The 26022-nt window shown below is 38.0% G+C and overlaps 1 protein-coding gene across 8 annotated transcripts in view; it reads right to left on the reverse strand.

Annotated features, from left to right (window-relative positions):
- LOC128744342 (synapse-associated protein of 47 kDa) overlaps positions 1 to 26022 on the reverse strand; it is an 86828-nt gene that overhangs the window by 16394 nt on the left and 44412 nt on the right. For 7 of the 8 annotated variants that reach the window (XM_053841258.1, XM_053841257.1, XM_053841256.1 and 4 more), the window contains one exon: positions 15757 to 16047. In XM_053841258.1, the coding sequence (XP_053697233.1) occupies positions 15757 to 16047 (291 nt within the window). The remainder of the gene's footprint in view (positions 1 to 15756; positions 16048 to 26022) is intronic. The other variant, XM_053841254.1, reaches the window with a different exon arrangement.

Here is a 26022-nt window from a genome sequence, read left to right on the forward strand (position 1 = left end):
AGTTCCGCCAATGATTTCTCTGCGTCACTATTCCACTTGTCTTAACAGCTGGCATGCGAAGATAGTGATGATGGTTCTGTGAATAACGTGCGTGATGTCTCTAAGTACGTGTTTCCATTTTAATTAAATTTTGTGCCATTGCAAAAATCGCCATGCAATTAAAATCCGTATTGGTAACAAAACATCATACGTGAAATGATAAAATACGGATTTCTAGCTAACTGACAAATTAACTTCAAATTTTTAATTATAAAACTACAATGAATCTGGTAGGATCTGAAGACGAATGATTTTTATCGCTTTTTAAGCAATGAAAATCATATTATTATGAAGATTCTTGAACAGGGCACTTGAATTTATTTATTTAACAGACGTCGTTTTCACTGCTAAACAGCAATAAAAAATGTTTTTTTCTAACTTATTTTTTACATCGGTATAATTTTTCGTCCGTGAAATTTCACAATCGGATGTCGCCATCCTCGTTCATAAAAACAGGATAATCATTTGAAAAATGCAAAATTGCAGATTGCAAACGCAATCATGTGCATATTTCAAATGATATCTGAGGTTGAGTCTCTTGTCCTTAGATCACCTAATAAATTTATCATAATTTCACAATATAATTACAAGCGATTATTAAGATTTTCTCAAACTCTGAATACATAGTTGTACGAAGCATTTAAAAAAATGCATTAATATGAGTAAAAAACAACAAGAAATATTGAAAGGGTATACAAGTTTTAAGCAGAAATAATAGCTCGATAGAACAAAACTGTACCTTTCCTGTTGTCTGTACAAACAACAACACAAGTGGTTTGAAGGAAGGAAGAAAAGAAAAAATAGAAGATTGTGTACCATCTGTTTACAACCAAAATTGTTATGGAAATACCGTATGTTTGCGTTAAAGGTAATGAGCGTAGCTTGGTTCAAATTGTGAATATTCAAAATATATGTGTTGCGAATAATTAACATGATTGTTATTATATTGTTTGGTTTTAGGAAAATATTTGTCTAGAATATACAAACTAAAGAATATATTGTGATAACGGAGACTACAAATATAGTCCAGGAATAGAAAAAATCAAATTAAAAGTTAAATATAAAACTTCTTCATTTAAGTTAGTGCTATTTTAAGTTATTTTTTGTTTAATACACGCAATAAACAATAGAATAAAGGCATGTCTCTTAAAATGATTTCGAAATGATTCAATATGAAAATTGCGTCTATCACCGTACTTAACGTAGCGATATAAAGATAATACAACAATTGAATCTGTATTTGTTAGTTAAAATACCATTGAATTTTTTGGATTCTAGTAAATGCAGCACTGTTCTAGTTCTAGTCTGGAAATCTGCTCCCTTTGGTTTAACTGAACAGCTCATCTCCTGTTCAAAAGTATCAAATTAGTGCATTGCGAGTTCAAAAAATTATGAAAGAAATCTAGGGCAAGGATCGAGTGTAGGGTAAGTTAACCTATAGTGGACCCTTTACCTATAATGGACCTCGGGTACAATTTCGGTGTTTATTAGCTTGTGCTTCTTATTTCCGAGGATATGTGACAAGAAACAGAAAGTACTAAACATACCACACAGTTCAGTTTATAAAATTTCAGCTGAATTTAATGATTAATGCCTTAAAATCGACATTTTCAGCAAGCTAGTGGACCCATGAAGACAAAATACACTAGAATTCCTTTAATGGACCCGGTCATTATCCAATTGTAAACCACAAGGTCCATTAAAGGAAAACGGACATTCCAATCTGTTACCTTATATGTATGTGAATGGAAGTCAAAAAGGATGCTTCTTCAATAGGGCTTTTGCTACACACACATGCAAGACGTCTGTTAGGCACACATTGCATCTTTTCCTATTCGATGCAGCAAAAACGCGTTGGATAAAATGATCATTTTTTCTGAAACTATTTATCCATTCAAAACAATTAATGTTTAAATCAACCAAGAAATGTATCCTGATATACATATTAACATTTAGCAACTAATATTTTAGAGAAAGAGTCTTAAATCGGCGACCCAAAAATACAGCTTTCGGACGCAGGATGCCGAATAGCCCAAGTTCAAAATAACTGAATGTAGCATTGATTTTAGTATAATTTATTGCTTTCTTTTCCGAATGTAATCGCTGGCTATTGATATTTGTTCAGTGTTAACCCGCTAACATAGTTAATAGTTACATTTTTGATAATTTCTACCGCGTTTTAGCTTGTTTGTTGAAAATAGATTTGTTATTTAGTAAACAGATATATTACCTTGCTATACATATAACGCAAACAGTAATTTCTGTTTTAAATTAAGAAATTAAATTATTTAAAAAATCTCGCCCTTCCCAGCCCGTATAGTTTATATGGAGCTGTCACTTTTGCCTGCCCAACAGTTCTCCAATACATATGCACTCTGCAAACACCCTATCCACGAGTGAGATGAATGTTCCCCAATTTAAAATTTGTTTAAAATTCTCTGGCGCGGTCAATATGGAAAAGAGACCTGAAATAGTGAAAACCTTGTCCCATCAGCGTGACTTTGTAGGTACGCGTGCCTTATAATTGGTGTAATAAAAATTTCGAATTGATCTTTGATTTAGCTGCAAGTTTACATGATTATCAACTATGATCAAATATCTAGGTGACTACTACAAGCACGTAATTTCTTTTCTAAAAAAGCTCAGATTAGCCAATTTCTAGCAAAAAAAACTCAAACTAACTATCAAAACATAGCAATTCATAGACCTGGTACTTGGTTGTAATATAGGTTGTTGGCCATCGAGTGTTGATCTACATCTTTTGTAAACAATTCTCGCGTAACTTTTCAAAAGGACCTAAGTAACAATGAGAGATTCTCTTCGTGCCTCTTCTCTTTCACCGCCCACGGTAATGCAAATGCACTTTAAAACACCAGCTTTGCATGAATCGGTTACTAGCGTCATTATCTAGCTAAACGTGAGGAAATTTTTTGTTGGAATGCATTCTTGTCGCCGTAATAATCAGAAGAGAGGGACGCCAAAGAGAGTCTCTCAATGTTACTTATGTCACTAGCCACAATCGCGGACAAGACACATCTAACTCTTACAAAATGTTAAAATAAACAAATTACTTTTAACTTACACGTCGACCGGTTTCAGGCATAATATACCTATCTTCAGGACGAGAGCCGATGTCTAACCTGAAGATAGGTCTCGTCCTGAAGATAGGCATATGATGCCTGAAACCGGTCGACGTGTAAGTTAAAAGTAATTTGTTTTATTTTAACATTTTGTAAGAGTTAGAAGTATCTTGTCCGCGATTGTGGCTAGTGATTGTGGTGCTCTTACGCTGTACGAAAAATTTATAAATTTATTTGATGTCCTTTTGAAAAGTTACGCGAGAATTGCTCTCTGTCGATAATGAAGTAATTTGCAGTTTCGTCACTAACGAGAATGACATTAGCTGAGGTTGGTTTGTGTAGGTGTGAGTGTGAGAGGGGAGCAAAGAGTGGAGGAGAGGATCCGGGAGTTTGAAATTTGATGTTGTTGATATTATTCCTACTGCAAACAGCCTCAGCGAGGGCCCCAGCTAATGTCAAAAAATCTTCATATGCGTGCGTGGAGGAATACTTCATAGACGGAATAAAACATTGTGTATGAAGAAGTGATCTTTCGTATGATCAATTTTTGCTGAATCATGAAGATTTGTTACATTAAAAATATAAGTAACGAAAAAAAATTAGTTTTCCGAAATGTATACACGTCCAACTGTAAAATTCATCTCGGGCCAAAAACTTGAATACTTCCAAATATAATTTCTTTAAAAACTCGAAATTATGTCGCCGTGTCGGTCGTGTTGAGTATGCCGCAAGGGAAACAGCAATTCTATATAGATTTTCCTATATTCTTATTAGTTATGATGTTATTTGAACACTTTTAAATAAAATTTTATGACAAAACAACTTATAAGAAAACCACTATTATCATTATCTCGCCATGAGCACAATGGAACAAATATAAACATAATCATATAATGCGTGGTGCATATGCAAGTTCAAGACTAACAATTTGAAAGGTCCTAATCCCAAAATGGAAAAAAAATAAGTAAAAAGAATTGCATAACTTTTCAACTATCATTATAGATTCAATGTGACTTATAATCCGATGAACTAAAATGTCATTTTTTATTTATATTTGGAGTCGTATCGTTTTTAATTTTTGTAAAATTATCTAAAACTAATAGGCTAAAAGGAAATCGTTTTTTTTTTGCTCATTTTTAATATTCTACTACTTCGGTCAGGGTCTGACCGAAGGGTGCTCGGTGCTGATGGATTGTTTTACTGAAGAAAGTGTAGCGATCCGATAAAGCATCCTTGAAATTGAGGACTTTTCAATATATCGGTTTCATCTCTCCATATTTTAGCTAAATCTGGTAGGGAGGTTCCGATTAATTCACCTCTGTTATGAGTAATGAGAATATGCATAGTATTTTTCTAGTTTTTTTCCAAGTTGCATTTCGCTTGCGCTGTAGGGTATCATGTGTTTAACTAGTTAGCTTTAAATAAATAAAGCAGCGAAAACCAATAAAAGTAGGCTAGAACAACACGAAGATGAAACGTAAGCATACTTGTTACGTGGTAAACCTGTAAAAAACTGTCACCTGAAAATTTTACAGTGCTGGATAAAAATTTGGCAATATGTAATATGTTAGAATACGTCATTTTTTCAATTTAAATAAAATTGTGTTCAGAAAAAAAATGTAAAAATGTAGCCAGTAAATCTAAACGGAGTGACTACATGTGCTACTAAGGTAACCAACATATATTGGATCCCATCTGAAGTTGTGCATAATTTATACATCAAATGGAAATGTCCAAATTATGTACAACTGCAGATGAAGTCCAAAATAGGTTGATTACCCCAGCATCTTGACGGCACACATGCCAGCAGGAATTACTTACTTAACCAGGTTCCAAATGGCTTTTTTCCGTACGATAAAATAAAAAATGACATGTCTGGTAGTCTGTGCTTTAGCATTAATATCCAAACTAGGTGCTTTGAAGCGGGTGGTAAAAATCGGTTTTAAAATAATGAAAAGCATATTCATGCCGAAAATATTATAATTTCAATTGGTTTCAATGTCATTCATTATTTAGTAGAACTGATAAACTCAGCAATACTTTTCACTCACGACCATGAAACATACGGTATTAGATATATCTTTTTCCATTTTGTTCAAACATTCAGTCATCAGTTCAGACATCAGTCCTTGTATTGCGTGCTTTAGAGGGAATCACTTTTGATATAGATGTCGGTAACTTACATAACAAATTCGATGGTACTGTAAACAAACATTGTTTGTACGTGTTCGATATGTGATTGATTACATGGTGAGAATTAATTCATAACTAAATTACTGGATAACTCAAATAAAACACAATATCAAAAGTAATCATGAAACTACTATTATGCTAACACAATATCACTTAAAACTAGATTTCAAATGGGCCATACACAAATGAAGAAATTTTTGTGGTTTTTTTTATCTGTATTACAGGATTGATATCATACAGTGATGATTTCTCGATTCAATTGTTTTTAGCATTGCTCAGAATCAAATTTCACGCGAGAATTTACAAATTTGATAAATTGGATCGAAAAGTTACGACAAAAGCACATGAATTGAAACAACTATATATGTGAGAAGGATGAAATGATTCGTGAAAATACATGTGATTACATTGGAGTGTACTGAAGCCTATTATACAGTGCATTTTAGACAATATTATTGATATTATAATCTAAACAAACGTATAAACTAAGTTTAGATTGTAGATACAAACAATGGCTTATTGGAAATAGTTACAAAATTTCAAAACATGCTGCTATGATTTATATATTGATTTTGTACTTTCACTTAGGGTAATTTGCCTGTTGTTGACCACCGTCTATTATTGTTTTTTAAATAATATTTGAAAATATCAATGTTATTATTGTCACAAGTGATCTGTCCCGGCTATGATTTGTGACTATGGTAACATTGATATTTTCAAGTATTATTTAAAAAAAAACAGCAATAGGCAGTGAGCAATAGTTGGTAAATTACTCTACACATAACCCAAGTAACAAAACTAGTTTTATTACATATTTATGACGGTTCTGGTGACCAAAACTGGTCATAAATACCACAATAAGAGTGAAATAAAACTCAAATTGTTACTTGGGAATGCGATAAGATAAGACACAACACTTATCGTGCTTAACATTGAATAATATTCTATTTACAAACAGATTTCTGTTATGATGATACTCATCTACAGAACGAACTTCAACTGCATACCATGAATAACTTGATTCTGGGTAGTGACTTACATGACGTTATTTCTTTTCCAACCAATTTTGTAGAATTTAAAACCAACAATAAATTCGTCTTTGTAAGCAATTGAATATCGTCCTGATGGACAACATCATACCCAAAACTAATCGGCAAGAAAGGTACTATTTAATGTTGTAAAACCGAGAAGTAGGATAATTCATCTTTTTTTGGACAGGTGTAACAGGTACCTTATTTTGGAAACTTTCAGTTGCCGTAGGGTGGTTTATGTATTTTGAACAGAACATTTGAATTTGATTATGCCGCAAATGTCAAAAATCGAGGACGCGTAACGCCTGTCCAAAATAAATGAGTTACCGTATTGTTCGTGAGGGCCATCCAGATACGTGGACAGAAAAATACCAATTTTCAAAAACCGCCTTGAAATTCTACGATTCAAAATGGAATAATTAGGGGAGCCTGCTGCAGGTTTAGACTAACTTTATTTTTGACCCATAAAACTCAATCAAAATATTTTAATTATGAGTGCTTCACACCATTGGAAAAGTATTGTCTATTAAGAAAAAATAGCAAACCATTTGGCTTTTTTTTTTTTTTTTTTCCTGTATGGACTCATCACTGCGACCATTATGGTTAGATCTATTGTGATATCGCCCGGGTGTTTGTTGTATAACCCGCACTGCATTTATTTTGGCTATAGTCGCTATTGAGTGAGCGATATGCTTATTGAATTTTTTTATGCGTGCTTGTGTGTAATTGGGTACCCTTCTATCAATACTTTACTCTACTTTACCCACCTCGTTCCACATGACAGCGCACAGTCCCCAATTATAGTCATCCCTGGCGTAGCAAACCAGTGCATTTTTACTATAAGGGTCTCATTTTTGCACTGTCAATAGGCCATATCGGGATAATATAGAACTCAGCATGAAGGAAGGGCGATGAGGGGCCTGAGAATAAACCCATGCTAAAGTCACTTTGACATCGAATGGCCTGATTCTACTAAGATTCGAACCCATGACCATTCGCTTGTCAAAGCAGACTCGGTAACCTTGCGGCTACAGAGCCCCTCATTGGCCCATTTGGCCTTAGAAAAATAAGTAAATTTTAATCATTTCCGTAAAGGTCCTAACAATTCACGAAAAAAAAAGTTGATGCAAAAAGCTATCCGGATTGCTGTGCTCGTCGCAGAAAATTGCCACAGGCTTAAGAAGGCTGCAAGATGTAGATTATTCGGGAGTTCTACTAAGACGCTCGAAAATAATTTTAATCAGTCTTCTTTTTTCCAATTTAAAAAAATCATTTTTTGCGTTCAAATATCTCTGAAACAATTTGATTTGATTTGACATATATTTTCTAGGGGTTTTTGACGCGTAATCGAATTATGTTAACAATTTTTATCTAATTTGTCATCATCATATATTTTTCGTAATTTACAAAGAAAAATATGAATCAAATGATTCTTATGAAAATTGCCTGACGAACAGAGTTTTGTGATATTCACATTTTTCGTTTTAAATTACAAAAAATAGACCAAACTCGTGTTTTTTAGTCTTTGACCTTGAAATGCGGTCAGGCATTAATATTAATATTTTTTTGAAGCGGTGGTTCTACAATTGATGGAGGGATGGTACGGGGAAAGTAATGAAAATTTTTTGGTATGAAGGGGAAAGAGCGGGAAGGTGAGGGGGGGGGGGTTATTGGTAGCTACGCTTAACAAGTTGTCGTTATGACTCCTACCTTTTGTCCAATACTGGAAGGTGCACGGGACGAACCAAGCTATGATCTAAGATTATAACCGGATTTGAACCCACAACATCCGCCAGGGCATGTGGCTCGCTGGTACCCATGTACCTATGAAGTCCGGCGCCTCTGCAGTTCATAGGTACACGGGTATCAGCGAGCCACATTTCCTGGCGGGTGTTGTGGGTTCGAATTCGGATATAATTTTAGATCATAGCTTGGTTCGACCCATGCACCTTCCAGCATTGGACCAAAGGTAGGAGTCATAACGACTACTTGTTAAGCGTAGCTCCCAATCACACCACCCCTCACCTTCCCGCTCTTTCTCCTCCACTCCAACAAAAAAATTTCATTGCTTTCCCCTACCGTCCCTCTATCAATTGTAGAACCACCGTTTCAAAAAATATTAATTACCAAAAATGTATGATTGTAAAATCTATACCTATAAAGAAGGATTTCTGTCTGTCTGTCTGTCTGTCTGTCTGTCTGTCTGTCCTGTGTTCCTTATAGAATCAAAAACTACTGAACCAATCGGCGTGAAAATTTGCATGTAGAGGTTTTTGGGGCCAGGAAAGGTTTTAGTGATGGTTAGAGACCCCTCCCCCCACTAAGAGGGGGGGCTCCCATACAAATGAAACACAAATTTCTGCATAACTCGAGAACTAATCAAGCAAATAGAACCAAATTTGGCATGTGGGTGTTTTCGGTGACAAGAATTTATTCTAGGGTAATTTGAGACCCCTCCCCTCTTTATAAGGGGAATTATAACTCCTCTCCCCTTTAAGAGGGGGGATTTCCATACAAATTTCCTCATAACTCGAGAACTAATCAAGCAAATGGAACCAAATTTGGCATGTGAAGGTTTTCGAGGGCAAGAAAATTTTCTATGTTGAATTAGGACCCCTCCTCACTTTAAGAGGGGGGGCTCCTGTACAAATGAAATACAAATTTCCTCATAACTCGAGAACTAATCAAGCAAATGGAATCAAATTTGGCATGTGTGTGTTTTTGAAGACAAAATTTTTTTCTATGATGAATTGGGACCCCTCCCCACTTTAAGAGGGGGGGGCTCCTATACAAACGAAATACAAATTTCCTTATAACTCGAGAGCTAATCCAGCAAATGGAACCAAATTTGGCATGTAGGTGTTTTTGGAGGCAAGAATGTTTTCTATGATGAATAAGAACCTCTCCCCACTTTAAGAGGGGGGGCTCCTATACAAATGAAATACAAATTTCCTCATAACTCGAGAACTAATCAAGCAAATGGAACCAACTTTGGCATGTGAAGGTTTTCGAGGGCAAGAAAATTTTCTACGGTGAATTAGGACCCCTCCCCACTCTAAGAGGGGGGCTCCTGTACAAATGAAATACAAATTTCCTCCTAACTCGAGAACTAATCAAGCAAATAGAACAACATTTGGCATGTGGGTGTTTTTTTTGGTGACAAGAATTTATTCTATGGTGATTTGAGACCCCTCCCCTCTTTATAAGAGGATTTATAACTCCTCTCCCCTTTAAGAGGGGGGACTTCCATACAAATTTCCTCATAACTCGAGAACTAATCAAGCAAATGCAACCAAATTTGGCATGTGAAGGTTTTCGAGAGCAAGAAAATTTTCTATGGTGAATTAGGACCCCTCCCCACTTTAAGAGGAGGGGCTCCTGTACAAATGAAATACAAATTTCCTCATAACTCGAGAACTAATCAAGCGAATTGAACCAAATTTGGCATGTGTGTGTTTTTGGAGACAATTTTTTTTCAATGATGAATTGGGACCCCTCCCCACTTTAGGAGGGGGGGTCCTATACAAACGAAATACAAATTTCCTCATAACTCGAGAACTAATCCAGCAAATGGAACCAAATTTGGCATATGTGTGTTTTTGGAGACAATTTTTTTTTCAATGATGAATTGGGACCCCTCTTCACTTTAGGAGGGGGGGTCCTATACAAACGAAATACAAATTTCCTCATAACTCGAGAACTAATCCAGCAAATGGAACCAAATTTGGCATGTGGAGGTTTTTGGAGGCAAAAATATTTTCTACGGTGAATTAGGATCCTTCCACACTTCAAGAGGGGGGGCTTCTACACAAATGAAATACAAATTTCCTCATAATTCGAGAACTAATCAAGCAAATGGAACCATATTTGGCATGTGGGTGTTTTTGGAGGCAACCATTTTTCCCATGATGAATTAGGACTTCTTACCTTTTTAGGAGGGGGGGGGGGCTCCCATTCAAACGAAATACAAATTTGCTCATAACTTTAGAACTAATCAAGCAAATGGAACCAAATTTGGCATGTGAGAGTTTTAGATGGCAGATTTTTTTTTCTGTGGTGTATTACGACCCCTTTCCCTTTTAAGAGGGTGGGCTCCCATACAAATGAAATACAAATTTCCTTATAATTTGAGTACTAATCAAGCAAATGGAACCAAATTTAGCATGTAGGAGATTTTTGAGTCTTGAATTTATTTTATGATAGTTAGAGACCTCTCACCCCTGTGGTAGGGGGATATGGACTCTCATACAAATAAAACAGAAATTTTTGCGAAACTCAAAAACTAATCCAACTCGAGAAATTCGAGACTCTTCCATAAAACATTAATCAATAACAAGACCACAAAAACTATCTATAGTAACACTAGATCATTCAGGACGAGCCGGTCGCGAGTGTTGCCGGTGACCCGCCGTCGGAAGCGCCGCCCACTGGGGGGCTTGCAAAACTCGAGAAGTGACAAAGATCATCCGAGATTCATGATTTATGTACAACACAGGTTAATTTGTGGCAATACGAAGTTTGTCGGGTCAGCTAGTGTTAGATAAAAATTGATAACATGATTCGATAGCGCGACCATAAATTACTGAAAAAAAATATTTGTTTCAATACGTTCAATAGTTTTTGAGAAAAATATACATAAAGCTCGAAAACTATGACTTTGCATATGCGGCGCCTGGTTGGTGGTTGCGTAAAGTATTTTATGGTATTTTTTCCGTAACCGTCTGCCCACGACTTCTTTTAGGCGGTCTATGTTTTTAGGCAACTACAGGAATACCTCGATAAGACAACCTCCTTATAGAACAACCTCGATATAAGACAATTTTTACCTCGATATAAATCAAATTCCCTTGATTCTTTGGTAACGACACCAGAGCTAATTTTCAATTCCAAAAGCGGCGCCATGGAGATGTTCATTATTTCAAATAATTTTATAAATTGTAAAAAACTAATAGCTCAAACAGTAATAAATAGTTCAAAAAACGTAAACTCACAACACCGGGCAAAGTTGGCGACTAATAATGCAACAAATTTTGGAAAAAATCATGCTTCGATATAAGACAACTTTTAAAATAAAAAAATGGTTTATATAGAGGTATCCCTATATTCAAGTATTTCACCAATAAATAAAGGCAAAACTTATGCCACTTGAAGGATTGATAAATTCGCTTATTAATAATTTTTTCAAATATTTTTTTCGTTAATTCAAGATTTGATTGAAGCTGTATCGTCAATAGAAACACAAAATAATTAATTTTGCTGTTTTCCTGGTTTTTGCAAGTTTAAAGTTCTATAAATTTTTTCGCGCACACTGGAAGTTTATGAAATCAAAAACTATAACAGGTCAAAGTGTTGTCTAGTCATAGGAAAAAGAAAAAAGGAAAACATGTATTGTCGTGAAAACATATTGAATATCTAGCGGAGGCTGGCGTTTGTTCAAAAGGCGTTTGTAGGCACCAGAGGGTTAAATTACTTCAGAGATATTTAACGCTAAATATGAGCTTTTTTTAAAATAAAGCCATGCTGATGGTCGATTTTTTTTCGATTTTCGCGCTTGCTTAACATGGAATGGAATGGCCCATGAAAGTGAAATTTATTGAGATATTTCCTTGATTGGGGCCTCAATTACCAGTTGATCACAACTTTAATCTCATGCGCCGCACAGTATCAGTAAGAGCCGCCGGAGATCCCAGTAATCTCTAGTAATACTCTTTGGTGGTTGTTTGACGTTGTAATGCGTACTCTTCGTAATTTCGACATGTTGACCGCTTATCGGAGTGCGACTCATTCTCTGCCGAAATGTGCATAGGCGGAACTAGCGCTTAGTTCTATGGAGTGGCTATACTGCCGGTACCCACATGAGAAAAAGACAAATTGTTACATTGTGAAATTATTACATTTGTTCGTTATTTATTTCATGTTACCCATAATTAAGCTTTGCCCCTTTTTGCAAAGTGTTCCTTTCCATCAGAGCTTAGGGTAACCAGCTTATTTTGGACCTGTTTTGGACCTCATCCTGTACATAATCGGGCTGGACACCTATATTTGATTTTGCTGTAAGTGTCTTTGATTAGGGACAACTGAGGGGCAAGTGCTACGATCCTATGGACAGCCTCTCCCAAGCGAGATTAGAACATGTAACGACCAACTTGCAACACCAATGTTGTAACTTGAAGCCAATCGAGGCCATGAATCAATGATTGCAGTTACAATTAAAAGTCAGTCCTAATATTTTGTAGAAAAAAAACAAAGGTCGAAACAGACTTCTATGCTGGTGCTTTTTACATAAACTCTGCATGTTCTCGCCTTCCAGTTCCATTCCCCCATTTTGAGCTGATTGTTACTAGACCAGTAACATTTAATTCTCGAATTGTTCTAGTCTTGACCCATCGAACCATTAAATGATATACGGTTTCTGGGGTCCATCCCGGTGTAGTGGTTACCATTCACGCCGAGGTTACCAGTCACACGGGTTCGAATCCCAACCCCGCAGTTACGAATGACCCAAGCTGTTAAAGTGACTATAATCAAAACAAACAAACAAATAGCGGTTCCCAGAACTTCAAAATTTTGGTATTTGATAGAAAACTAGTTGGGTCACCTGTCACCTGAGTCACCTGTAGTCGACCTTCACGGATTTCAACCAAATTTAGTCAGATTGTTCGTTTTGGGCGAAAAAGCACAAATCCCAAGTTTGGTGCCGATTGAACCCCCCTCTCGATGGTGTTGAAATTTTCGAAATCAAATTGTCTTCATTGAAAGAAAAATGCAAATTTAGTTTTAAAATCGAAAATAACAATATTTGGCAGCACTGTTGCTAAAAACTGATTTCTTTTTCGAAGTCTTTGGATAATTTTCCTAGAAAATGCAGAAGAAAGTTTGTTTCTAAACTTAATATCTTCGGAGATATAAGCAAAAGAATTTAGCAAAAATAGGGCTATTCATTAAAAAGAGGGGGGCTCCCATTAATCAAGGGGGGGTCCAATCGGCACCAAACTTAGGATTTGTGCTTTTTCACGAACAATCTGACCAAATTTGGTTGATATCCGAGAAGGTCGACTACACGTTTGTACTTTTTCTCGGTCACTTCGCGTGGAATGACCCAGTTGTATTGTAATTTGTAAAAATATCTGTTATGTGGGTATTAACACTTGTGAATTTCACTCATTGGACATTTTTCATATAAACAGATGAGTCGATTTGGTTATTCCGGAGCAGACTGTGGGGTCAAGAACAGGTCTTCTTTTGATAATTCGAAGGGACAAAGGGCTACATGATGCACACTTAGTAGGTTCGAAGTTCATACATTGCATTTTGCTAAGCTTAGAGATCCGCTGGTTAAAAGTGGTCTATAACTCGATCCAATTTTAACCAGATTTAAACCTCACAGGCTTTATCTAGCCCCCACGATTCATCTATGTTACCACGCCGGCGGGTTTTCCCATTCTCCCCTTGTTCACATCAATAATTTCATTACTTTTTTCTATCTTTTTTCCGACTATTGTAAAAATGGTTTCGTTATGAAAAAATATCAAAAGAAAAGATATTTGGGGTTTCATCGTTTCAACTACAAAGAACGTAATTATTTATGGGTAAAGTGTATGCTAATGATTATTCTAGATTTCCTCTAGACAGGGTATGTTGCTGCTTCGTCGTTGCCTATTCCCGTCCTATCCAAAACAAATTAATTAAAATATCAGCGATTTTTATGACACACAATGCAAAATTAGTTATTCCCTAATATTTTAGTTTGTTGCCTCTCACACGCGATCAATCAAAGTGAGCTGAGATCTATTTAAACGCTTTTTTTCATTAAAGAATTCCTAGCAGCCAAATTTCCAACGTTTTTTCGTGCGACGAAGAAGAAATTTTCAATTTCCGTCATTCGTAAAATGAAAATAACTCACGCAATGCATTGTTAGTATTCTGCAGCCGGGAAAACTTGCATAACCTACAGAAATTTTGTAGAATAACATTTGCCATGCTGTCCTACACAAATACATGCGCGCTAGCTTCGTAAACATTATTGTGATTTTTAGTTCGGACGATGAAAAATTTTGATGGACGGATTCTAAAACGGTACGACGAATTTTAGATATAAAGTCAGTTGCGTAATTTCAATCAATTGCTTTATTAATCGCTTTTTAGTGAATTCAAAGGCCACGGATAGGAAGGTAACTGTGTTTGAGTCAAATCAGCAGCAGAGCTTTTGGAGTATTCATTAAATCCACCTAAGAAATGATGAAAATTAGAGTGGCTTTCCTTAATACGACGGGAATTAGAAATAAACCCTAGATAAATTGTTAAACGAATGAAATCATAGTAAAAAAACTTATTCTTCCAAGAAAGTTTCTTAGCCACTTCCGTAAGACATTTCCGCTCATTTTTTCTATGCACGGTGCACAGCAGGCGACAAAATGTCTTGAGACCACGTGTGGCAAGTCTCCGATCTGACACAATGGAATTAGTGAATCATTTTTCTGAGCATTCTAGTCTCTAATAAGTATTTCGTTTTACCAATGCAAAACTCCACGCGCTTTCTACATAACATAAAAATATACTATGAGATTATAAGATTTACTATGTAGCAATGAACAACTATCATGAAAAATCAACGAGCAATTTAGCGGAAATTATAAGACAATCATCTGCATCTTCACGGATAGCACAGAAATAGATAAACCACAGTTGGTTTGAAAGCGAAGGAGATAGATAAGCCGTGTGGGTAGACGATATGACGCGAAATGGAGCATGTTTCGTTTTTTTTAATGCAAAATAGAGAACATAAGCCATTCTATTTATCGATTGAAACAGAATAATTCACAATTTGCACACAGAACTAAAATTACAACTAGGACTAAAAAATGTTATACATTAAGGACTTCTTGAAATTCATTAATCTACGAACATTACATCATGAAAACATTTTGCTGCAAATTAAAAGGTGAGTAATGCAGGTGACTGTGTCTTTCCGTACTTATCACGAAATTTTCATTTGCGTATGTTTTATTAAGACAAAAAATGGTCTTCGATCTAAATCAAATGCAACAGACAAAAATATAGTAAGAAAAACAAAACATGATTATCATAGTTTATAAAACAGTTTACGTTAAATGAATAAACGAGACATTCACTTAGCAAGACAAGGTTATGTAGCATTATTTTTATAATATCAGATATGTAACTTCCAAAAAACATGTAGTGAAGTTTGTTAACATTTGTTTCTAGTTCAATGGCCAATAGTTTGGGAATAATAAAGCATTTCACTTTCTGTTTCTGCAGAAGCAAGCATTACTAATGAACATAAAAAGTTGATTTTGGTATTGCTTCTAAGCCATTTATATAAAATCTTTTGTTGAATATTTTCATCATCTCACTATTAGGAATTTCAATCAATTATGTATCGGCCCATTTACCTAATATACCTGGACCGGTCTTCCTCATCGGCAGCGTCCGTCATACCAGTGGTACCTTGATTCGTCTTATCGGGCGATGTGGCCAGGCCTTCATTAGCAATGCCTCCATTTTCGTCTGTTTGGTTACCCTTCCGTAAACCTGGTATGGATGGCATAGAAGGCATGGCAGGCATTGCTGGCATTGAAACCGTTGGCATGGATGGCATTGCTGGCATTGAAGGTATAGATGCATTTCCGAGCCAACCTGTTACCTTTGACGACACTCCTGAGAATACACCAGTTTTTGTTGGGCTATAGGAAACAAAATGAACAAAGATACAGAAAAAATATTAGGTTATACTATACACGACTAGATCTATACCTATAAAAATGAATTTCTGTCTGTCTGTCCGTACGTTTCTTATAGACCCGGAAACTACTGAACCGATCGGTGTGAAAATTTGCCAGGGGTTTTTGGGGCCTGGGAAAGTTCTTATGATGATTAGGGGGGAGGGGGCTCCCGTACAAATGAAACGCAAATGTATGCAAAGCTCCAGATCTAATCAAGCAAATGGAACCAAATTTGGCGTGGGGGTGTTTTTGGAGGCAAGAATTTTTTTATGGTGAACTAGCTGATTACCCGATCTTACTCGGGGCCCCTTTGCCTCTCAGTCACTTGTACATCTGTTATTGTAACAAAAATGCTCATAGTGCAAAAAACAAAACCCTTTTTTCATTTTAACCCATTTCCTCCCAGCGTTGCGAAAACGCAACGCACTTTCATTTGTTTCTAGAGAAGGCCCGGTTGAAGATTTCAACTTGGACCCTGAGAAACAAAGAAAGATTGGAAAAAAATCTAATCGACCTGTTTTTGCTCAAAGGTCAGATGTTACATGTAACATAATTACAGCTGTGACAAAACAACAGGTTTTGCAATTTTTCAGACACTTAAGGACAAATGCTCATAAAACTTAATTTTACCTCTATTAACGCCTGACCTCTTAATCAGTGTTAGTAAGAATCGGTAGCTTGCCAAAAAAAACTTTGTTTCATAATTTCGATTATTTTTGTAATTTTAAGATAGGTTGTAAGCTTTGCGTTGCGAAAACGCATCGCTAGGAAGTAACGATATTCAAAATTTGCAACGGGAACGTTTGTTTTCGTTCGTTCGCTGCGGTGTTTCATTTGATGTCGTTGCTTTTTAGTAAACAAATGAATGTAAATCTTATGTTTCGCTTATTTAAAATATCTCGGAAACATTATAAAAGTTTACATGACATAGAATTCGCAGCTTCAAACACTAATGGCTGATGAAGAAGCCGTTGTGATAAGAGCGTAATAAAATTGTTAAAGTACCTTTGTTTCCGGAATATCTGGAGGAATTGAGTGATGGCAACGACAGTTTCATGGACCCAAATTTAATGTTACAACCTTTCCGGAACGCGTTGGTAGGCATTTAATCATCTGCGATGACATGCATTTAGCATTCAAACTGTATACTATGCGTCTAGTGCAAAGATGGTCTCCAATCCAAATGTTTCGATATCTATCATAAAACATAACATGTAATACTCTAAGTCGTTCATTTAATCTTTATTAATACTCAAAATCACAAAAAAAAATCCAAATTTGATTTAACGGTAAAAAAATATGAAGCATTTATATGCATAATAATGAAGGTATGCAAAAACGTACCCTTAATGCCCAGCTTTGCGGTTTCGCAACGTAGCGTAGCGTCAGCGGTTTTTTCTTAGTTGACCTAAAAGAGAATTATCCTGAAAGTTTCAACTTTCTATCTCTACTGGGAAAAGTGTGGGGCTTAATGGGTTAATGTGTCTGCTCTCTTTGTCAGTTTCCCTCATGTTGTCCCCCAGCCACTTGTAAATCTGACTTCTTCCCGGTAATCCCTATAAATCGAAATCAAAAAACCGTTTTTGAACCTTCCTTTTGTTAATGGCCACCCTATCCCCCTTTCAGGAATCCAGCAACTTGTACAACTGCTATCGTTTCAATTGCAAGAGAAACGCACCCCTTTACCTATTTGAACCTTTCTTTCCCCTTGTAAGAGATCATCTCCCTCTTTTGTCAACCTCCCTGCGCGCAATCTTTTTTGCCAAAATACATATGTTTGACAAACGACGTTTAATGAAGAACAGTCCAGAAGTCCCGGAGCTATGGCGAAACATACACTCATACTCACGTTCTTCATCTCCCTACTAATCGATTCTTTCCCAGTCAGCTCCCTCTTCTGTCACGTGAGTGATTCCATGGAGCTTCGCAAATCGATTTTAAATTGTCATTTTTGATTTAGCTGAAACTTTTCATAGCTGCTATGTTTAAGAAAATATATCATTTTAAAATATCAGTTATTTTTTTAAGATCTAGACTGCTTTTTCACAAGGGCCTAACCAAAAATGGTGCTAATCCATTCAATATTTTATATTGGAAAAATTGTTTTTTTTCGTTGAAAAAAAAGAAGAAAATAAAACTAAAAAGATAAATATCTAAAAAAGTGCATTTTTTAAATTTTTTTTTTGACATTAAAGGTAATAATATACACTACTTTTTCTAAAAGATTTATTGCTGGCGAATGAAAGGCAAATAAGTTATAATATTTTGAAAATTTCATGTTTTTTTATTCTCACCAAAAATTATTTTTGGTGAAAATAAAAAAACATGAAATAAGTATTATAATTCTCATCTTTAGAAAAAGTTATACACTATAAAAAATATTTTTGGTGAAAATAAAAAAAATATGAAACTTTCAGAAAAAGTAGTGTATATTGTTACCTTTAACATGTCAAAAAATGAAAATTTTTAAAAATGCACTTTTTTAGATATTTAACTTTTTAGTTTTATTTTCTTATTTTTTCAACGAAAAAAATTTTTTTTACAGTGCACAAATTTTTTTTAGAAAGGCAATTTTATTATCTACATCTATCTTTGCTGAAGAGACTATTTCGATCAATTAAACCATTTTTCCAATATAAAATATTTAATGGATTAGCACCATTTTTGGTTAGGCCCTTTTGAAAAAGCAGTCGACATCAAAATACCATGATAAAATGACACCATTTTTAAGGAGAACAGCTATGCAAAGCTTGAGCTAAATCAAAAAATATGTTATTTTTTCGTCACTTGGCGTGGAATCCCTCAAATGCCGGCGACCGAGGCAATCGGAACGATTGAAAATTGGATGCAGGGGGCGAAACTGCAAATTGACCACCATTAAAACAGAGGTCCTGTTGGTTAGTAACTGCAAAGTGGCACCGCGGGTAGGAATCTGTCTGTCTGTCTGTCTGTATGAACCTGATAAACTCGAAAACTACTGACCTCAGAGAGAAATGAGAGTTTGTATGTGTTAACTCTCTCTCTCTCTCTCTCTCTGTCTCTCTTCTCTCTCGCTCTCCTCGTTCTACTAGTATTTTTTGTTTTGTTTATGCCTGCCAAGTATTGGTCAAATGCGTCAACACAAGAATCATTTCCCGAGCAGGTTGTACGCTTCTACGAATTGCACAAAGATCTCGGCAAACAGTATACGGTACAAAATTTTAAAAGCGAAAATGTTGCGGCTTCGACTATTTACCATATCCAATGATCTTCAACAACTACTCGCAATGTAGTGGAAGACCAGCCAAAATTAGGGACACAGAAGGACTTCGTTCTTTTTCTCTTACCTTCAACAACAAGGTTTCCGTGAGCCAACGGGATGCCGAAAAAAAACAACTGTTCCCAACGGTACATTTGCAAAACATTTAAAAGAGTTGGACAGATTTCGACTTTGATATCTTAATGTCGCTAGTTGATAAAAAATTATTCTGGAAAATGCTTTGTTTTGGACAACGAAAGTTACTTTCCTCTTTCGAAGATGCACATTCCCGGAAATGATCAATACAATTCGAAAAATACATAAGTTTGAAGAGAAAGTGATTCTGTAGAACGGATGATAGAAGAAAATTTTGATCTTATTTCTACAAAAACATCGTGCAGATGGACAATACATGTTTTGACCGGATAAAGCATCATCGCATTATGCCACAACACAATCGTTCCTGAATACCCAATCGATTTCATTTGTACCCAAAAACCACAACCCGACAAATCGGCCTAAGTGTCGCCCAATCGAAGATTTCTTCGGAATTTTGAGCCCTGTTCAACAACGCTCATGTTCCGACATCAAACGGAAGCTTCGCCGAACAGCCGATTACGGACCGTTTTCAAATACTCACTAATTTTTTTTCAGCAATGGACAATGTAGGTATCTTTATTTTCAGTAAATCAGATCTTCTTCAAGTATCTTCGTCTTTTTTGACAGCTTGAGAAATAAATTCCAAAATTTTAGTTGTCAGTTGTCATTTGCAGGTTTTTCTCTCCATATCGAAGAAAAAAAAACACACACACACGATTGGTTTTTTCCTGTATGGGCTCATTACTGTGACCAGCATCGTTGATCTATCGCCCGAGTGTTTGTTGTATACCATGCACCAGGCTTGTTATTTCCTCACTCATTGTGCAAAAAGTGCAACTATTTTTGTTCAACACAATGAGCAGAACTGCTTTCAGAATTGAGAAATAAATCCACACAATGAGAAACAGACTAAACACAATGAGAAAAACTGACGCGCAGAAAAACTTCTTAATGCGCTCTTTAAATGAGCAACTTTCGGTTTTGCTCCCGGACCTCTCGGTTGCTACAGCAGTAAACGTGAAAATAAAACAACCGGTGCGCGTACAGCAACTATAGACTCAGAGGCGTCAAGACAATTAAAAGTCGTTAAATTTTGAATCTTAGCGGAGAATTACCTTTGTTTATAATGGGACTTTCCTGTTGGTGCGCGTCAAGAAGCAAATGCATGGGAATTCAAATGTTGTCATATCTAAATAACATTTTTCGCACTGTTGCCGTTGTGACATGCCTTACCATATGATGCAGTTGCGTTCACGGGCAGCCAAACTCAACTGAATATACTAAATGTAAGAATCATGATTCAACTGCATTAATGGATTAATATTTTTCTGATGGCAGTGACCGCTACTGACAATCGTCGTTTTTTCTCAACGCACTACCCATGTTAAAGCTACCCGTAGTTGTCATACGTCAGCGCATCGCATCAACGTATTCAAAGTGTATTAACATTCTCCTCAATGAGTAGTACAGTGTGCGGTTGCTCATAAAACTGCGTTCAGCAAGAAAGAGAAAAGTTAAAATGGAACGGAGCAGAATAAATCGCGTTGAAGACTGAGCACAGTTTGAATTTTTCTCTTCTCTTTTTTTCTTCTGAGGAGGAACCATCCCTGCCATGCACTGCATTTTTTGCTATAGTCGCTTTTGAATGAGCGATATACTTATTAAACTTTATACCTGCTTTTGTACTGTCTCCAAATACAGCCGCCCCCAGCGAGGCTGGTCAGAACATTTAACTATAAGAGTGACTTTTTGCGCTTAGAAATACTCAGAAATAACCGACAAAAACGGAGAGCGGTAAACCAGTTATTCTCTGCCTATAAAACAAACGTAGCAACCAGAATGTATCACGATAACAAAATAATAGGACAAATGAATGTCCCTTCACACCAGGAGGAAGGACAACTTTCGGTGAGAGTATATTTTGATACACACTCGCTCTCACAAGCGCTTGTTGTTGGTGATAAAATATGTCTTTGTCGCAAGTCGGTTGGTTAAAGACAATACTTTATCACCAACTTGAACAAAGGGACAAACAGCAAAAACCTTAAGAAAGTGACTAGCTTGCTTTGATCCAAAGTCTGCCGCACAATGTTACCTTGGTAACTATGAAACACTGCCGCTGCCGACACAGTGTGGCATGATTAGGATTGCTTTTGTTGCGTACAATACATATTGCATTCATCAGTGTGTCTTTTTCGCAGGCAACAACATGGTTGTCTTGAAACATCTGTATCCACGATAAACAACTACGATATCTTCTTGTTGTCCTAACTTCCATGCAATAGTGACAAATTTTAACATACATGGTCGCAACATTTTGAAGTAGGGACAATCTTTGTCTCTTGTGCGTTCATGATTTTTGATTCCCTGGCCAAGAGTGCTTTTATGGGGGGTTATGTAGAGGGACCCGGGGTAAGATGAGCACCCGGGGCAAGATGGGCACCCCTACATTCCACAGCTACAAAATAGCTTTTGGTTATAAAACTCCCACAAACTATTAAATTGTGTCGAAACGAAGTAATGTTTTAGCGTGGAACATAAAATATCACGCGCTTGTTGGAAAAATTCCATGAAATAAAATATCGTTCTGACAGCCTTGATTTCTTATAACATTTTGCCATCAGAAAATAAGCATTTTAAATAAATAAAAGATGCTTATTTATAAATTACAGCCCTTTTACGATTGAACAACATGTACTTTCCCAATTGAATCGTTTAAAAATATTTTCTAGTGATTCTTTTATATTTTGTAACAGTTTAAAAATATGTCGTTTTGCTGGGGTAAAAAGAGCACCATTTCCCGGGGCAAGATGGGCACCCTTAAACTTTACAACATAGCTTGCAAAAATAAAAAATGGGGCCAAATTCAATTATTCTCATTGTTATAAATGTTTTTGGGACGAAAACGGTTAACGAATAACGTTCTTCGAGCTGTCGTTGATGCGTTAAATGTGAAAGATTATTTCATTAGAAGATACGGAAGAAACGCAAAACAACTATGGCATGCCGATGTAAATTCTTGAATGATATCCCAAAATACTTGAGCAGGTAACGAATACCAATGAAATGAGGCCATTTAAAATCATATTCAGCAAGAAACGAGAGAAAGCGATAATCCATCACATCATTGAAATTAAAAATGCTAGTATAGATGATCCCTTGGAGCTTTGGCATTCAAACTAGCAAAAAAAAAAAAATCTAATTCATTCGATAAAAATGCAATTGTTTTTCATAAACAGCCATGCAAATTTATAAATTTCAAAAACAGTTATGCAACTTTAGCCTCGAATCTTTAACAAGCTTCAGTCCCTAAAGCTCGAAACTTAAAAGTGACTATTGGTAAACTGGTTGATAAACGGCTAGATAATGCGGAATATAGACCCCATAGTGGTCGTTAGCCTCTTATCCAGCAACTCCGATCCCGACCTCCTCGTGGTACCAGCCGGAATACGAGCAACCTTAGCGGAGATCGGGTAACCAACCCCGGTGGAAACTAAGGTCGTATACTAACCGGGAAGGAGGTATAGTGCGTCTCGGCACTATGAGATGGCAGCCCCATCGCGAGACTCGGTAGTGTTGCCCCAGTACGGCTACACACCTAAACTAAACTTAACTAACAACATTCAAGCATCTTCGGAGCGGAATATTCGGCATCGACCTAGGCGACGAAATAAGGATAACGAATGGAGACTCGGGACTTGGAACTGCAGATCGCTAAATTTCGCAGGTTGCGAGCAGGTGCTGATTGAACAGCTGGAACCCCGCAAACTCGGCATCGTAGCTCTGCAGGAAATCTGTCGCAAAGGAGAGAAGGTATGGAAGATCCGTGGCGGAAAGGCCCAGTTTTACCAGAGCGGTGGCGCTACCAACGAACTGGGAACGGGCTTTGTAGTGCTGGGCGGAATGCAGGATCGCGTGATAGATTGGAAGGCGATCAACGAGAGAATGTGTGTATTGAGGATAAAGGGCCGTTTCTTCAATTATAGCATCATTAACGTGCACTGCCCGCACGAAGGTAGACCCGACGATGAGAAAGAAGCGTTCTACGCGAGGCTGGAGGCTACGTACGACAGCTGCTCGTCACGGGACATCAAGATCGTCATCGGGGATATGAACGCCCAGGTCGGTAGGGAAGAAATGTATAGACCGGTGGTAGGACCCCATAGCCTGCACACCGACACAAACGATAACGGCCAACGATGTATAAACTTCGCAGCTTCCCGAGGCCTGGTGATCCGAAGTACCTTTTTCCCGCGCAAGGATATCCACAAAGCCACCTGGAGATCACCTGACCAACGTACAATGAACCAAATTGACCACGTTCTCATAGAGGGCCGGTTCTTCTCTAACATCACGAACGTACGCTCCCGTCGGGGTGCTGATATTGATTCTGACCATTACCTAGTAGCAGTACATGTGCGCTCAAAGCTGTCCACCGTATACCGGACACGTCAAAGCCGCCCTCCTCGGCTGAACATCAGGCAGCTAGATAACCCACAAGCTGCCGAGAACTACGCGCGAGTACTGAATGAGGCACTGCCTTCTTCCGAGGAGTTAGGTGCTTCAAACCTCGAAGACGGTTGGGGCAGAATACGCTCGGCCATCGGAGAGGCCGCTACCGCGGCACTAGGTATTGAGCCTCGGAGTACACAAAATGATTGGTTTGATGGGGAATGCCAACAAGCGGTGGAGGAGAAAAAAAACGCTTGGAAAAATTATCTAAGTATTGCCACTAGAGAGAACCTGGCCAAGTACCGACGAGCTAGGAACCAGTTGACCACGATCCTGAGGAGAAAAAAGCGCCAAAAGGAGGATAGAGATCGTGAAGAATTAGAACAACTATTCCGAGCTAATGACACGCGCAAGTTTTATGAGAAGGTGAACCAAACTCGGAAGGGCTACACACCGAAACCTGACATGTGTAGGGACGAGGGAGGGAATCTAATTACAAACGAGCGCGAGGTGGTCGACAGGTGGAAGCAGTTCTTCGATGAACACCTCAATGGCGAAGTCGCAGAAGGAGGCGGAACGGAAATTAACCTAGGAGCGCCCATGGAAGATAGTGATGTCCTAGCACCTGATCTCCAAGAAGTCAAACGAGAAATCAGGTTGCTGAAGACCAACTGGGAAGACCGCTGGGAAGGACCGCCTACCGGCAGAGCTTTATAAACATGGCGGGGAAACAAAGGCTCTACACTGGGTTATTTCGAGGATTTGGGAGGAGGAAAAGCTACCGGAGGAATGGATGGAAGGAGTGGTTTGTCCCATCTACAAAAAGGGTGATCGGCTAGACTGCTGCAACTATCGTGGTATTACGCTGGTAAACGCCGCCTACAAGGTACTCTCCCAGATCCTGTTACGCCGGCTGTCACCGATAGCACAAGGTTTCGTAGGGAATTATCAGGCGGGTTTCATGGGGGCTCGCGCAACTACGGACCAAATGTTTACTATCCGACAGATCTTGCAGAAATGTCGGGAGTACAACGTGCCCTCGCATCACATCTTTATCGATTTCAAAGCAGCATACGATACAGTCGATCGAGACAAGCTATGGCAGATAATGCACGAATACGGTTTTCCGGACAAACTGACGCGACTGATCAGAGCTACATTGGATCGAGTGATGTGTTTCGTACGCATCTCTGGGACACTCTCGAGTCCCTTCGAGACGCGACGAGGGTTGAGACAAGGTGACGGTCTATCCTGCATGCTGTTCCACATCGCTCTTGAGGGGGTGATCCGACGAGCGGGCATTGAAACGAGAGGCACGATTTTTACCAAGAGTAGCCAACTTCTAGGCTTTGCAGATGACTTCGATATCATAGCCAGGAACTTTGCGACGGCGGAGGCAATCTACGCCAAACTGAAAGCGGAGTCTAGGAGAATTGGGCTAAAAATAAATGCGTCGAAGACCAAATACATGAAAGGAAGAGGCTCAAAGGAAACAAATGCGCGCCTCCCACGGACGGTAACCGTTGACGGCGACGAACTAGAAGTGGTAGAAGAGTTCGTGTATTTGGGATCGCTGGTGACCGCGGACAACAACACTAGTAAGGAGATCCAGCGGCGCATCCAAGCGGGAAATCGGGCCTACTTTGCCCTTCGTAAAACGCTACGATCAGGAAGCATACGCCGCCGCACGAAGCTAACAATGTACAAAACCATTATTAGACCGGTAGTTCTTTATGGACTTGAAGCCGTGACGCTGCTTACGGAGGACATACGCGCCCTTGCCGTGTTTGAGCGGAAAGTGCTGCGGACGATATTTGGCGGAGTACAAACTGAAAGCGGAGAGTGGCGGAGGCGTATGAATCACGAGCTACAGGCACTGCTTGGGGAGACTCCCATCGTACATCTAGCGAAAGTTAGCAGGCTACGGTGGGCCGGACACGTCGTAAGGATGCCGGACGACAGTGCGACGAAAACGGTCCTCTTCAACAACCCCACCGGCACCAGGAACAGGGGGGCCCAACGTGCACGATGGCTCGACCAGGTCGAAAGCGATTTGCGACTTCTGAGACGACTAGGAAATTGGCGACGAGTGGCCCAAGACCGAGTTGAATGGAGACGAGTGCTTGAAACAGCACGAGCCACCCCGG

Source organism: Sabethes cyaneus, chromosome 3 (genome assembly GCF_943734655.1).
Source record: "Sabethes cyaneus chromosome 3, idSabCyanKW18_F2, whole genome shotgun sequence".
NCBI lineage: Eukaryota > Metazoa > Arthropoda > Insecta > Diptera > Culicidae > Sabethes > Sabethes cyaneus.